This window comes from Aphis gossypii, chromosome X (genome assembly GCF_020184175.1).
Source record: "Aphis gossypii isolate Hap1 chromosome X, ASM2018417v2, whole genome shotgun sequence".
In the NCBI taxonomy this organism is placed as follows: domain Eukaryota; kingdom Metazoa; phylum Arthropoda; class Insecta; order Hemiptera; family Aphididae; genus Aphis; species Aphis gossypii.
The window spans coordinates 55883392-55901592 of record NC_065533.1 but is presented as its reverse complement, the minus strand read 5'-3'; the positions used below and the strand labels follow the sequence as shown (position 1 = coordinate 55901592).

At 30.5% G+C, this 18201-nt stretch overlaps 1 protein-coding gene across 3 annotated transcripts in view; it reads left to right on the top strand.

Moving 5' to 3' along the window:
• LOC114127906 (homeobox protein homothorax) overlaps positions 1–18201 on the top strand; it is a 100408-nt gene that overhangs the window by 41090 nt on the left and 41117 nt on the right. For 2 of the 3 annotated variants that reach the window (XM_050208051.1, XM_050208050.1), the window contains exons 8-9: positions 4600–4659; positions 13865–13996. In XM_050208051.1, coding sequence (XP_050064008.1) covers positions 4600–4659; positions 13865–13996 — 192 coding nt within the window. The remainder of the gene's footprint in view (positions 1–4599; positions 4660–13864; positions 13997–18201) is intronic. The other variant, XM_050208052.1, reaches the window with a different exon arrangement.

The window sequence follows — 18201 nt, the reverse complement described above, 5'->3', positions numbered from 1 at the left end:
TGATAAATAATAATATTTATAAATCTCTATTACTCGATTCCGACGATATCAATTTTTGTCGCTCTCCCTTCATATACTATATAATATTATTATGTATACCTACGCGTTGTGAGCGTTGAATGCGTAGTAAATTACAGCTGTATTATTTCCTTTCATTCTTTTCGAGTATAGAATTTGCATAATCGTGGTCGCCATCAACAACACGAATTTTGGAACTATATAATATTCACAATAGTAAACGGTTGTAATGCCATCTTCCCCTTCATCGCAGTGTTTACTTTTATTAAAACTACTATTACATTACATGTTAAATGCTCTCGATGCGCCTCGTCGTTAAATAAAGTTAGGGTATACCGATAAATATTATTTGTTTTGCAGGCTGCTGTTGATATACGTAATTGAAGGTAGTTTACATTGAATACAATTATCTACATAATTGTAATCGTTGATTTATAGACAATATACTATTAATTATTAAATTACTATTTGGTTAAGTTAGGTTTTTTAAAAATATTTCGCTAATTTTAATGACTTGATTTAATACAATTTGATTTTCTAATCCGTATTGTCAGTGAGGCTAAACTACAATATGAGATACGAATATTATTATGGAGTATAGAGTACATGCAGAATATAGTATGCCATACGGTATGTCTATATGAAAATTATTTAAAATAAGTCTGTACCAAACTTATGCGTGTAGTTTAAGTAGAGAATGGAGAAAATATGTATATTGTCGATTTAGATGTATAACACTCATCGTTTATAAAAAAACGGAGATATTTTCGCAAAAATAATAAAATTGATATCGACGTTTACAACGACGTGTTATACGCGTTTATGATATAGAAATTATTATACGTACATGAGCGCGCGTGTGTGTGTATATGCAATATACATATATATATATAATATATTTATATTCAAAGTATAATAATAATTCGTTACGCGACAGGTTTGGTTCGTATAGTCCACATAAAAATGCAATCGCGCCAGTTTCGTCTTTAGATATCCTCACGCGTTCGGGCGCGCACGCACACATATGAGGGAAAGCAATGAGCAAAAAATAATAATAAAAAATAAAAAAAAATAGCTGTTAAAATTCTATGAAAAAAAAAACAGGAATCATAATAATAAGAATGAAAAAAAGTCCTAGATAATAGAAAAAAATCGTGTACATCATGATGATGTGTATACGTGTATATATCTATATATATATTGAGGTACAGAATATTATATTATATTGTAGGTATATATATTTTATAACGTGTGGTACGTATACAATGTTACACACATGATGGTCATTTCATGCATTCTTCGGAGGAAAACCGCGTTAAACCGTAGAATATTAAAAATCTTGCGTATTATTATATTTATATCAATAATAATGACGATAAAAATAATAAAATATTATATGTGAAAAAAAAATATATATATGATTAGAAAATAAAAAGACATTTTATTTTTTATGTATATGCACTAGCTGTATATAATATATTATGATAATTATAGACGATTTTTTTTTCATTTAATTTAAATTGCAATGATCTATAATATAGTTAAATTGAGCCTCGTGCCGGATATTATGAGATATTGAAATATGATATAGCGATTTATATATTACATTAGCTTATATTTCGTATACGCGAAAGGGAAGAGTATAACATTTCAAGAATAATAATTATCTAACAACGTATACCCTAAACCGTATTTATTATTATAAATATAAAGGAGTAATAAGTATTAACATTTTTCGTTCAATTCGTCGGTGTTCTGTAAAATTGTAATAATTTTACACTATACTCATATGTCTCGACCTTGACTTTTATTTATTTTGCTTTAAACCCGGCTCATTATGCTGTAAAGACTTTAATAAATTGACCACGTGTGTTCGTAAAATATAGGGTATGGTAAATACTTATATTACCGCATCTCATAATAATAACACTAATTTTTATTGGTGCGTATTCGTATTCGGTATTAGGGTACCTATACATATTTTATACACCAATCTTAAATTAATATTAACAGTTTGAAATGATAAATAAACATTAACATGAAATGTAAATTAAATCAGTATTTCGACATAATCGTCGTCGTAGTGTGATAGTGAGTTTATAAATAATATAAGTTTTAAAATATCAAGTTTAGTACCTATATAATACTTTTAATTTTGAGTTTGAATAAAAATATCCTATGGGAAACATCGAGCGTTCATTTCACATTCTTGAACAACAGCAAATCCAGGAATATATTAAAATCCGATTTATCATTGGACACACATTAACATAACTACTATACGCGAGACCCATTGTGTCTGATGACGTGTGTTGTACGTATGTATGTATATATATATATTATATATGTGTGTGTGAGTGTATGTGTATGCATGTGCGTGTGCATGAGTATGTGTGTGTACTAGGAGGGAACACCTGTCGTTTTGTAGACGTCTGGGGAACGACGTTTTAAAAACATAATATCACATGGAATGAACAGGGAATATATATATATATATATAAATATATATACACGGATAAGAAGTATAAAAAAACGAAACGAATTAATTTTTTGAAATAAATTATATCGCAGAACCGGTTGTATAATGGAGGGATAGCCCGCGCCGAATAATCGCGTTCGTTGTACAATGTTTTTAATTTTTCCGAGTCCTCTCCCATAATTTTATTTAAAAAAAAAAATATGTATAAATAAATATACGATATGTAGTGTACGTATGTGGTAGAGGGGGTGGGGTGAGTGAGAAAGTAATTTAATTTGTACGGTGGAGTAACGTTGTATTTGCATTTATTTTCGTGCTTCGATATTGAACATTTTGAATATTACCTTATTATTTATTATTATTATTAGGTTTAGAAATTTAGCATATTTTTCTGCATAGCACCAGTGACTATCATAATACATAACAGGTGGCATTTTCCAAAAACTCGCAAACAGAAGACATCATCGATATGTTTAAGGCTGTTCTACCACAATATACAATATGTGCACTATAGAATTAAATATACACATTAAACAGGCACATTTATCGGTTTAAAAAAGACGGTGGAGAGGTAGAGAGAAAAAAACCGCAACCATATATATTTATACGCACACTCACATACATATATATATAATATATAATATGCAAACAGTTGAATATAAATGTGAACGTATATATATATACACATTATAAGACGACGACGACAACAACGAACATGAGACTTGTAAACTGGTTTTACAAATATTATACACACACACACACACATTGGCTTTATTATAAGGTGTCGGACGAGTATGCAGAACTTGGTTTTCTATATATAGGAGAATGATTTTTATTGAGAGGTCCCGTTGTCTTTGTTATTCCACAATTTCTTCATTCCGTGTACGAGACAAAACATATCTTTTCGTTTAGTTTATTATTTTACTTGGTTTGTTTTGTAAAATGTGGGAGAAATTCTTTTTGAACCGACTCAAACGTTGTTGCATTCCTTTTATATATATTGTATATATACATTATAAATATAATATATATATATATGTGTGTGTGTGTGTGTGTGTGTGAGTGTGTGTATAGTCGTACAACAGTCGATGGGATGATGATAATAATTGTTAAACCAAACGTTATCTACATGACCCATCAACTCATCGCCAGAAAGAGAATACAAGAAGAAGTGGAGAGGAAACATGCAACATCGAGAAAACGAAAGTATAACCTATGGGATTTAGAAAACGCGGCGGGATACTGTAGCAGCATGGCACAGCACAGTGCTCTGTACGCCAACTGAAATAACATCTGGATCTGACAACATTCCTTTAGTCGTCGACTGTATGTTATTGAGTCGCCACATATATATTTTTCCTTCGGTTTTTTTGACCTTTTTGACTAAGAGTCTTCTCCCAATACGGGTGAAACGGTCAATAAAAACGGCCGAGATGGTGGTACTGGCATGTCGATATTCCGACGTTGACAGGCGCTCTTCTCGCCGTACAATGCGCGGTGCAAGGGTCAAATTGTTGTTACATTTCTTTCGAGGTACGCTGGTACGCGCGTACACGTATACACGAAGATTTCGAGTTAATATTTATAAATGCGCGTGTGCTTAGCACAAGTAAGTGCTTACGTAGGGTTCGAGTTTCGATTGTGGTTGTTATCATTCTGGGCTTATATTCATACTGCAGTGACGATTTACGTATTGTGCAGCCGGCAATATAGACGCGTACGAATATCGGCTATATATACAATAATATAACGGTAATAATTATGTTGTACCTATAGCGTTAAACAACAACGCCCATCATTATATAGACATAGAACAAAACGCGGTGGTCCTATGGTGGAAACAAGTGCGATTGTTATCTTACGTCATGGCCATAACCACGCCTACATTTCAACTACTTACACTGTACATATAGTATTTTAGACTTCATAATATATATATACATACACCTACTGCTAGTGCTACTTTAAAGGAAAAAATCGAAAATTATTACATATTTTTTTTTTAATAATTAAAATTGATTACTTTCCAATAATTTATTAATGATAATAAAGTATCGCGTATAACCAAAATAAATGTATTAATGAAATTTTTTTGTTTTCAGAATTGGGTAAGTGTACAAGTAAAGTCTACAAACACTTTTACAATGATAATGCATTCCGCGGTAAGTAAACGACGCACTTTTCTTCGTCTTATGTTCGATACTTCAAAAAATAGCTGACCGTGTTTTTATTACATCGTCTATATTCAAATAATATAATACATTTGGGATTTTTTTTCCGATCGAAAAATGAATATTTACCCGAATCTTTTGCTGCACGCTCGCACCATCATCGTCATTATATATATATATTATACCTATAATATAGCCAGGGGTTTTATCGTCGACGGCGCAATGGAAAAGTTCCATTAAATCCTTCTTGACTGTTCAAGTCACGTTTCCTCTTCTTCTCGTATAAACAGTACGGTTTTGCATTTTTTTCTTTACCTCGCTCACTGAATAAAATACTGAAAAAAATCAACATGCATTCATTTTGTATACCTTCGCGTGTACTATCCGTATAGGTATACACGTAATGTGTGGTTTTCCGCGTTTTTTGACTACACGCTGTGTGTTCCGTGGTTAAAAGAACAAAGCTGCGTTTAAGTCAATCAACTTGTGTGGCAGTCCCCCTTTTCGGTTTATTTTTTTCCTGCAGTGGGATTGCTCGCACGCCCTTAAATTGATTGCAATACTCGTCATATACGTGCACAACTTTCTTTCTGTACAGTATTTGTCGTTTATCGTTATTGACCAATCTGGTTTTATAGCTTATTTATCTCGACGAATTGACGTTTTTAAATCGTTTGTAATTTTTTTTATGACTTAGGTACTTGATTCGATGGGTTTAAACGTATAACGACGTATCTACCTACACTTAAAATATATTCTCGACTTTATAGATTCTATTAAAAAATAAACATAAATGTGTATAAAATAATATATTATATTATATTTCTATATTTTCACGCATAGTTGAACATAATAGTAAATTATATTTTAAAGGTAACATCATTTATTTTTGGAATGCATATTTGTTTTAAATCATCAATGCTATAATATTTTTAAAATTAATTCCTCTTCGTGTCATAGATGTTACTTATATTTATGTATACATATTATAATATATTTATAGAGAATACAATAATATTAATGGATCTAAACGAATTACGCCCAAAACGACGTTGTATAGGCTTTTATAAGTATAAAAAAACACCGTCAGCGCCCTTTAATTTATTAAGCGAATGGATTGGATTATGTTTTTTCATTGTTCTTTTTCTAAGTGCTTTTGCCAGGGCAGCGGTGTTAGTGGTGGTAGTAGAGCAGGGGCCAGTCGATATTTTCACTTATCGAATTATATGTTTTCGTGACCGCCGTTGCACCGTAGTCGTATATATATATATTATATATGTATGTATATAATATATGTATATACTATATAGTGTATACGCGTTTTATATGTATATTGTTTATATATATATATGAATGCATGCGATGTACAATCATATTGTGTCTGTGTGTGTCTGTGTATGTGTGTGTGAAGACGTTAGAGAAGGGATGATGGAAAGAAAAAAAAGACCCATTTACGTGGTAGTATAGTCTATATTATGTATACCATTATATTTCCCCGGGGCAAGGGGATTGTCGTGAGCTGAAATTAAAGTCTACACGCGGCAAATAATAAAAAGTAAAAAAAAAACTTATCGAGGTGAAATATTTCTACGTTCTCGTTATTCGAACGAATGTGTGCCGTGAGATTGTTATTCGTTTTCTCGCTTTTTTCTATTTTGTTTTATAAAAAATGCGCGTTTGAGCGAGCGTAGGGTAATTCATCGAAAAATTATTATTATTCAGTATATCAAAAATAATAACGATTATCTTTTTATCCTTCATACTTCTGTAATCGGTTACGTTATATTTTAATAATAATATCATGTATATGATATTCAAGTATTTTTTTTTTAAATAAAAGCCCGAATTTTTTGAATATTTAATATACAAACGTGGATTATTTTAATTCGTATTATTTTTATGTATCATGTATAGTATATATATACGACGAATCAATTATAAAACATAGCATTAAAAAGCGGACGCATCCTAGAGTATATAGTAGTTCTTTTTTCACCAACAATATTAAAACCACGCAGGTAAAAATATTATCGAAAGAATACGCCCACTATAACCGGAAAAATAATGCATCGTCGCTGCTTAATCATCATATTTTTACATGATACTCACTGTCGATAATTAAATTTTAATTAATTTTGAAATGAATATATTATAATCATAATTATTAGGCGTTGATACTATCTTATTCCGTATATTTTTTTCTCGTAACACCAACAGTAGCGGCATAATATATACAGGCTCTCACCAATATACCTATATTGCAGCTAGTTAACTCAATAAAAATATTGTACAACACCTATAAAAATATAAATATATGGTTACGCACACGCGATGTAGTGAACCGGTATAATAATAAGACCGTTGTCGCAAGCAAAAGGTTTGTTGAAAAGGAACAAAGGTAGTATAATATAATATTATTTTGGAATTTCTGAAAACAGTATCGACTTTTTTTTAGTGTGACGAAGTCGCGTGACAAAAACCATTGGATAGCAATATAATATCACAACGTCTACACGGTATTGTTTACAAGTGGAAAACTCGTGAGATCGCTTATCGATGATGTATATTATTATTATATGGCACAATATTATTACTAATAATAAATAATAATTTTTATTATTTATATGGGACCCCTCAATGGACAGAAACGATGACACGTCCTGTGTCGCTGTGTTAACATTAGCAAACGGCTATTTCAATTATAATCATGATCGGTTTCGGTTTTATTGACAATGATTTTTTTTTTTAATTAATATTTGATTATATAACGATTGGTCTTAATTGTGATTTACGCACGATGTTCGTATACAGCAGTGCGGCGACGCAGTACGAATCACAAATTGATTTTACTTCCGTTATTATAATATAACAAACTATATAAACTGGTAAAAAATGCTTATATTCTTCTTTTCTGTTTTACTCCGTTTGTCCGATAAAACAATTTGTAAGAATCTTAATGTAAATATCTATAGATTTGTATTAGGTTTTCAATAAACGAAATACAATACACAATAATAAAGTGTACCATACTTTATTCAACAATATTGTGGCAATATTTTCTAGTTTGAGACATAATACCTAGTATAATGTCAATATAATACATATCTAACGTGATTATAGAGGGCGGAGACGACGCAAGTTTACCAACGAGTCTTTTATTCGACGACACATTTCATTGTACCCCAAAATTACGATTGTAAAATAAACAATTACAGTTATTACACCACTACCTATTATCACCGCATGTAATGGTAATTGGTGGTTTCACCATCGCCGCCTCCATAATAAATGGCGTGACGTATTTTTGTCGAATCGCTGCCGTCAACGGGGAGTTGGTTGCTTTGCTCTATGTTTCCGTCTCTCTTGGCAGTCGTCATGTCAAAAGATTAATGTCATTACGGTATTATGATGAGGAGATGCACGTAATTACAGGATACGATACAACTGACCGAGCAATTGTACACCTCGCGATCACGCAACGATCATCATCGCTTTGTTAACCATTCCAATTATCATAATATAATTTTTCTTCAAACTATGAATTATTATTGTTGTTGTTATTTTTGTTAATATTATTTTCAATTTTGAGTGATTAACCTTTTGTAATAAATTAATTTAGATAATATCTTTATATTAGGGAAAGCGCTGAATTTTGTGAAATACTTCGTATAGACGATATGACGGAAATCTAACAATAAATATTCTATAGATTTAGAATATATATATAAACATTATACATTTATTTTCTAGTTTGAATTAATTTCTTAAATTATTGTCTTGTATTGTTTTTTTCTCGTGTGGTTTAAATGTTCCTAATTGTTTTATTTCTTGTCTATTGTTTCCCAATATATTTACTTTTAGTTGGATGTTATATTTTTCTACTAATAATATATATATATATATACAATATACATACTGGAACGTTCTATAACAAAAATCCATCAACTGTAATTGAATTTGTGAGATCGTGTTAGTGGATTCCCGGCTGCGGCATAAACAAAAAACATTAATATCCCTTATTAACGTCAGTATAGGCCAAACAAAGTACTTCAGTTTCAGTTTTATACAGGGACTAAATTTCAGATTAAACCTTCATTTTCTTATCTTTCTTGACAGTTTATTAAAAATATTTTTATTTATAGCATGATACTGTATCTTTTTTCATAAAGTTTTATGAATTAATAAAACAAAAACACAACTATATATAGACTAGAATAAGATAGAAAACATCATTTAATTTTTGTATAATACCTATAACCCTCACAGATTACCGTGAAAAATAAAAAAAAACAGTTATTCATACGTTTTCTTAGACAAGTAATAATTTTACTCTAAACCGATTTCATATGTTACGTTTATTTAAATCATAAGAGTAACTGTCGACTTTAATGAAAAACTTCAACATCGCGTTATTGCAGTAACACGAAACTCTTTATAACATAAGGTTTCCTCGAGAATTTATTTACACATAATAATATAACATAATATACCCGAGAAAAGTTATGCTTGTTAAATTTGTGCAAATTTTATTATTGTATAACATTTATTTTAATATTTTTCCACGAGTAACGGACTGCTGTAGTGCAAGCCGTTAATATTTATATCGTACAATTTATTTTTGCATCATCTTCGATGTGAAATATACACGCATTACTATGTATATCCCTACCTCGATAGCGATGAAAACAGAAAAAAAAATTGTATTCAAAACGCCGGAAGCTGTTAAAGTATGTGTATACCGCGATTATTTTACCACGACAAAACAGGACACGACGCGATGAGAAAAACTATGGAGAAAATCACGTCGTCGTCGTCGTCGTCGTGGCTGTATAGTAAATAGGTGGGTGTCTTCCGGCAACGGACACAATAAAAATATCACAGACACACACATACATACACTCATAATTCCCATGATTACCACCATGGACGAATTATTTTTATTTCTTTATAGAATTTAAGAAAACGAGTATATATATATGTATAAAGTCTGCTGTGATGGCTCATTTAACTCAGCAGCGACAGTGGTTATCCGCGGTGTTGGTTCTGTAGTAATGCTTTGGCCGAATTTCATATATAATACACGTATACGTATAGTATACAGAAGTATATATATATACTATGACCTGTGTATTAAATGTAGACACTAATCGAACAAAGATATATTTGTAAGTAATAATATAAGTTTACAAACCGGATATATTATGATTATTGTCGGTAGGCCGTAGTAAGAATTAGGAAGAAATTGTGTGGAACGAAAACGATGAATGATGATAATATATAGGTATATACATAAATAATATTTTCACATTGATATAACTGTGAACAAAAAGACATAATATATTAATAATATAATAACGTATCTTCTTATATATTTTACTGGCATGGTGGTGCAGTGCAGGAAATAAAATATTAAAATTGACAATAATTTATTTTCGCGTTTGATCTTTGTATTGATTTCTCGAGTGTAAAAAATAATATGTTCATCAAACAATCGTTAAAATTATCGTTGTATACGGTCGTTACGAGTTAAAAATATATTCTTATATACAAATCGCCGATACGTGTACATAATATATTTGCATATAATACGTAAAAAAAAACGTGGTACGTGTATACAACGCTTGTAAGGTTTCTATATAGGTACCTAACATTTTTTATATTATTAATAATTATACGTAAAAACATATACACGATGGTCGCGTATAGTGTGTCACTCGTGCGAACAATATAATAGGTATATATTATACGAGTATATAGGTACGTTCTATAATAATATAGTGTTGTAATTACCGCCGTGTGTGAGATAATGTTATTCGTTAAAGTCTGTTTACGACGACAACGACAGCAGCGGCGATTATTGTATGGTAATTTTTAAAGGAGTCTACTCTGCAGCTATACGCACACACGTACACACGCGAGCACTTATACATATATACACGCAAAAGAGAATGGAGACAGTTTTTCTTACTATTTATAATACACCGCAGTCGTGTTTTTCTTGCCTTCTATCTTTTATTTTTATTTTATCTTACATCTTATCTCTTTTGTTAGTTGCACAAGAAAAGAAAAATCGAAAAATCGCCTTTCGTCTCGTAATTGGCGACTTGTGTACCGCGCGCGCGAGTTTTGTTTCATTGCGCTCATCATATTATTATATACCAGATATATTGTGAATAGCAATTTATTGTGTATACCTTAAGCGTTTTGTACAGAGAATACATTATGAATGCGGACAAAAAAAAAAAAAAATAAAATAAAATAAAATAAATAAATAAATAAATATGCATTATGAGGAGCGTGTATACATACGAAGAGACGATGACGATAGCCAAGTACAGTTTTCAAATGTCCAAAATTCGTGACCAGCCGCATTCTCTATTCTTCTTAATGAAAACATTAAAATATATTATACATGAACTGTTTTTTAAACGTATATTGTATACACACACATATTACATTTACATTATACAGTGTGTCCGATATGTTTGTGAACATCGTACACGTTTTTTGATCTTGACGAGGTATCCGCTGTAGACGTGTAAGACTATAACCATCGTGTACGCAAACCGCAGTGCTATACAGTGCTGTACGTATACTTATAAATACTCTGCGACCACACTATAATATAATATGTAATGCTTCGCGTGAAGAAATAATAGAACTCGTTTTAGAAAATGAATTTTAGTTTGTATTATTATTATTATTATTATTTTCGTTTCTTCTTATTATTATTATTATCATTATTATTTTTATTACCTACGCGCGCCGGCTCCAGCCCCGTGACTTTACTACACCGTCATCTTTATAATGATCAACATCATCATCACCGCGTATAGTCGTCTTCGTCGTGATCATGGCCGTCACGAGGGCGTCTATTTCGCGTGTGCACGTTGTCAGAACTTATTCCACTCCTCATCGCCTCCTCGAGCGGTAGTATAAGTTTGACCTCTTGACTCCGTGTACATACTCTGTGCGTGGATTGGCGTGTGAGAGACGTATGGACGTATCGCGTATACGTCTTTCTCTTCGTTCCTCTTTCTAAAAAAATAAAACACCTGTCAATCATTGTAACGTGCGCGCATTACTGTACCATTGGGATATAATAATAATATAATAATGATAATAATAATAATAATAATAAAATAATAATAACGATAATGATAACAATAATATTATTATTAAAATTATTTTAGTACTTCTATCATCCGACTACATTATACACGTATAATGTACATACATACACACACACACACACACACTTTCTTTAGTCGGCTGACAGCTTGGAGCGTTTTTGTTATTATTATTATTTTACTCGTTTCAAATCGACGCGAGTCTCGCTGTAAAAATTTAACCGCACATAATACGTATGTAGACGTATTTTTTTGTATCCAAAAAATACTAAATTGATTTATGGGAATATATTTTTTTAAATATATAGAAGGTCGACACCACTGTAGGATTACCTGCATGCAGAGTCTGAGAGGAGATCTAAGTGCGGTTGACTCGGCGGAGGTTGTTGTAACTGCCTAGAGGGAATTTTGACGTATATTATTTTGAAAAATGTTAATCTTTAAACGTTCAAAAAGTAATAATAATAACAATGATAAATATTAAATTACATCGTTATTTATAATGATTTAAATATTGTTCGTTGAATTATTTTTCTCAATCAATATTACTTAGAACGTTATTTTTGAACGTGAATATTGTTTCATGTGGAATGTTGAACGTTTCTATTCCATTCTTTTAACAGCTATGATATATAGGTCTAGCGTGCATGTACTACATGCTACCTATATGGTTTATACACGTTTTTTCTTTCGTTTTACGAACACAATTCCAATATGTTATTATTTGAATTTTTAGTAGGTATTTTAGAACGGAACACTTCATACATTGTAAAAAATATGTTGAGGTCATTTATTTTTTATTCTTTTTGTGGATTTGAAATATTGCACGTATCGGCGTATCTCTTCGGACATCGTCGCGCGTCATATGCAAAGTATAGGTATATTCGTGTTCTATACGCTCTCTATGATAAAATATTACAAAATAAACACATTTGGCCTTATTTGTTGTAGAATAATAAGCGGCGTGTTGTTCACGCACGTGCATATAAAATTTGATGACGGGTGATGGCACATTTTGTATTCAGTGTACAACGAAATACACGACATCTGGCAATACAAAGTCATGACGTGACCGGATTTTTTCTCTGAAAACTCTTTGCCGATCGTTTCGATTTAAATATTTTTCAATTAAAATGACGTGAAAACAAAACGTTTTTAGGTCTTGTCAAACAATATATAACTTTCGTTACTCTTCTAATCAATGATACCCCTATAGTATAACATTTGCCGCAGAGATGATAATGTATATAAAATATGAATAATTATATACTTATAGTTTATATGTATCAAATAATTGTTATCATAATAATATTGTTGTAGATGTATTTATATAAACGAGTATATTATGTAACTATAATTAATAGTATTGATTTGAAACAAATGAATAATCATAGAAACTTCACATATATATAATATATATTTAATGGCCCAAAAAATAAATACATATACTACACACACACAATTAAAATTACGTTCGCGAGCGCTCATTAATATATATACATATTATAAATAATAGTTTCTTTATTATTATCGTAAGTATAAAATAATAATGTATACGATTGCAGTGGTTTTAATAGATTTTTTTCCAAACTCGTAATTATCGCTTTCGAAATCTCCTCCCATAAATACAAATAAATACCCCTTCGGACGACAGCTCGTAACAGTCGAAATGGACATGACAGATATTATTTTTTTTCAACGTTTTACGCGTTTAAAATACCAGTTTTAAAATTATAGGTTGTCTTGTCCGACTTAATTCTTTCTTCACACAGGCACATCTATATACTTATACATACCTACACGAATATATGTTACACACATAAAGTATATTAAAAATATTATTCAGTCAGATTAAGTGATATTTTGTATTATTATAATAAATGTAGTATATATTTTTTTAATCATCATGTTTTAACTTATTAATTCAATGCTATTATTCGGCATATTCGATGTATATATATTTTAAGTTATTGTAATATACATTACAATGATACTTGTGTAATAATATCGTTAAACCTTTTTTTAATATCAATTTTAACATGATTTTATTATTCACATTTTTCCAGGTAAATGGTGTCAAAGGCGAGATTGGCCTCCACCACTAGACGCCCGAGCGGCATCGGCTGCGGAAGCAGCGAAACGCGGTCTTCTGTATCAATCTGTGTTCCTCGGCGGTAGCCCAAATGATTACAACTCGTGTAAGTACATATTAAATATATATTGTTTACATTTATGACAAATTTAATAATCGTTTTTCATGTACCCATGACAGCGTTATATACATAGTTAATTTATTCAAAGTCACGAAAATGGTGCCCCTCGTTTTTTTCCATTAACTATAGGATTTTTTATATTTATAAATGGCTGCGAGATAAGGTATTGGCTGACCGTCAATAAGGGTTTTCTGTAGGATCGCCACTAAAATGAGCATTTGACGTGTACGTTTAGGTTTGTTGTGCCCTTTATTAAATAAAAAAAGAAAAAATGGAAAACCCCTGTCAAAGAGTATCAGGGGTAATAGAGGATGTAAAGTGGAGAAGGAAGGGCGGTCGAGTAGAAGGTGAGAGTGGGTATGAGTGTGGAAACATTTCCCGGTTTGCCAATGTTCGTAGTCGTTGCCATGGAAAACCAGAACCGCGCGAGCGCCGTGCGCCGCGATGCAGTCAACCAGGCAGCCATCCATCTCTCCCTCGTGTATATATATATTTGGTTGTCGGCGACGATAATATAATGTACGTCTTGCCCTTTTTACTCCGCATACATTTTGTTGAAAATATTTGCTAACCGCCGCGCGTGTAGATACACGCGAGATATCAATTAAAATATCTTCTGATGACATTTCATCTTCAATGAAATGTGAAACCTATTAAATATACATTTCTACATAATAAACTAGGTAATAAATAAACAATGAACTGGACTATTATAGATTTCAATTAAAGGTTAGGCACGTGTATATATAAGTACATCTTGTTTCTATGCGTTTTATATGGTGCTCATTGTTTAAAAATAATTATATTGAACAAGACGGAAGAGTCAGGGGTTACATTATTTTAGTAATTTTTTTTTAAGATATGTAAAAATAGTTCGAATATATTACTTTTATTTTAATTGTTATTTTTGATTATTAAAAGTTGTCAAGTAGTATTTCATGAAGTATTTTGTTTTTCATATTTAAATAAATAAATAAATAGGATGGTGCCTATTTTTTTTATCGGCTATCATATTAACTAGTTTGTTTAAAATACGCGTGGGTTACATTATTATTTTTATTTAAAACTGGATATTAAAAGATTGTAATAATGGTGTAAAGATGGTTATGGTGATGGTGGCTATAAGAGATACACAGAATAACGATGATAATAAACCCCCTAAGGGATAACTATTTGCGGTAGTGGGGTCCAGCTGGTCTCGAAGGAGCCAATTACTGTTGTTGCTTCGTATATCCCGAAAGAGATTGATTGACCAATCAACATATAAGTAGAAACTTTGAACATGAACTAAGAGAAACATGAAACACTCATCTAAAAAATACCATTATTATTATGTGTGCGTAATAATATATAGAGTTTGAAAATTCAGTGAAAATTGTGTTCATTATTGGAATCAGAATAAGTTACTTTTTTTAAAAGAATAATTTTTTTACGACTTGTTGTGTAATATTTATTTATTTGAAATATCTATTTATTGATTATAATGATTAATTTAATGTAATACCAATATTAGTAATAATTAGAAGTGTTTTGAATGTGTGAATTTTGATTTTATTGTTTCTATTTTTACAACTATTGTTGAATATATACCTACTACAAATATCATATTAATGTACCTACATAGAAATATATAGCTATTGAAATACATATTATATATATATATATATTGTGTATATGTGTAAAGGGCCAGAAAGAAGTGAAAATACGATTAGCGGTACTTGTAACCGCAACCGACGGAACTTTTTTTCGTTTGTACTTATTTTCTCTTTATACTTGCTGCATGTGACAGCTACTACGTGGGTTGGTGCGCGCGTACCGTTTTCAGGCTGACAACGGCAACGACGACGATGATATCAAAAACAGCCCATAAAGTGAGGAGGTCTCAATTATAGTATACGTATAAATATATATATATATATATATATATATAATACCATTCAATAAGGGTAGGAATAGGGTGATTGTGTGTGCGGAATGGAGGTGTAGTACGCGCACCGGACTACTGGTAAAACGGAGGTGTGTTGGTGACAGCCAGGAAATGAACGAACGCTGGTCACCCCCTTATTCTCGTTTCGGTTTGCGTTAACTATAATACTATATCAAATAATATCATAGTTATCTTAAGTTGTAGAAAAAATATATAATAAACACTGCCAGCTCAGTCAGGGCTTACATTAAATTTATTTTTGAAAAAGGGACATTTTTTCACACGGTTTGTGCTGTAGGGTTAAGCCAATGTTTTGGACTGGCCCCTATAATATGGGTTAGGTTATTAGTTATCATGTTTAAAATGAAAACTTATGTGGTTATTTTCATTGGTTATTTTGATTAATAATTTATAAATAATATTATTTTGCAGCCATCGCCTATTTAAATACATAGGTTTGCTTTTACTACAATGCTTAAATAAGAGAAAGCTAAACATTTTCTATTATATTTTTTTTCTTGAATAAAAAATATGACAAATTAACAATTATATTTATTGTATTTATTTGATATTTTCTTTCACAAAAAAATATGAATATTATTTGATATTCTAATATAGAGTATTATTTATGATAAATTTAACATTGAAAGCATAATTATACCCTAAATTACGCATTAGAGCTATTTTTATAATTCAATAAAGAGAATTTTCCGAAGAAAAAAGTCCATTATAAATTAAACGTTTCCTTCTTCTATAATTTGCAGAACGGTAAAGTATAAAACTGTCTTATTTGAATTTTAAACGATTGACATTTGTGTTCTATCTAAATAACAGGCTTAACGGTAAAATTATTTATTATATTTCTATGTTTATTACATTTTCCAAATAGTTGTTCCTACTAGTATACCGTTGTCATAATATATTTATTAATTCGATAACATATTTAAGATTTTTTCGACTAACCGTCAAGAGGTATAAAATATTTAAACAAACAATTATTGCAAGAAATAAAGTTAAAAACAAATTTTTTCTGAAAATATTACACAATATAGGATCCAATTCCGTTATTAAAATGTATCGATTTATTTTATATCCATATATATATATATATATGACGTAGCACACCTATGTATAATATTATATTCTTTAATCTTTATTATAGCCATAGATGGTTTACATTAAATTATTAAACTCTTTGGTCGCACGTTTATAATATATTCCATTATAGTCGGGGTCGTTGTCGGTCTGCAGGCATTTTTTGACCTTAACTATATTATAGTGTTGGTGGTCAGATTCTTTCTCTCTCTCTCTCTCTCTCATTCTTTTCTTTTCGTTGTTGTTTTTTTAACTTGTTTCGTCTCGAAGGCACCGCCACCATCATCATCATTATCATCATATTTTTGTGGTTAATTCTCTCTCGACATTAACGTTGATGTATTACAATAATATTCCGTTTATAAGACTTTCGAGTAATTTTTAACGCTATTATTTTTTTTTTTTAGTATCAACCTCAGGGGTTGAGATTTTTTTTATATTTTATGTCGCTAAACCCTTTAGTACATTTTCTTAAACCACGATTAAGAATTATTATTATCATTATTATTTTACTATATTACATAATATTATAGTAATATAATATTATATCGTTTATATAATAAAATATCTATATAAATTACAATCGTTATTATTAAACAATGTGTTAATTCAGTGAGAATATAACTATATTAACGTATAATATTTTAAATTACATACAATTTTACCTTCTCCATTAGTTGGCTATTGGTTGCAGTACTTACCTACCTATATTTACAAGTTAAACTCATTATAGTCCATCAATCTCATAAAAGTCGTGATGTTATATTTATATTAATATTTTATACGTTTGCATGTATGTATAATCCCAAGTTGTGCAGTGAGTTTGATTTCATTACTTGTTATTTTCTTTTTTAGTTTTAATGGCTGCCTTGTTCAAAGTCGTTGTCCATAAACTCGTTTTCTCTTATCCGTTTAATATGCCGCCGCCCATTTTCTTTGACCAATCCTCATAATATACATCAACATTATAGTTATAAGTATTAGTAAAAAAAAGTATTCATATTTGATTGTTTATTAATTCTTTTAATGTCAGACTAGTTAATCGTTATTTAATGAAGATTATTAACGTATTCAATTCAGAACAATTGAAAATAACCAATAAGTACCTAAATGGATTATTGTATATAAATTGGCATAGAGTACCTAGGTAATAATATCATGAAAAATT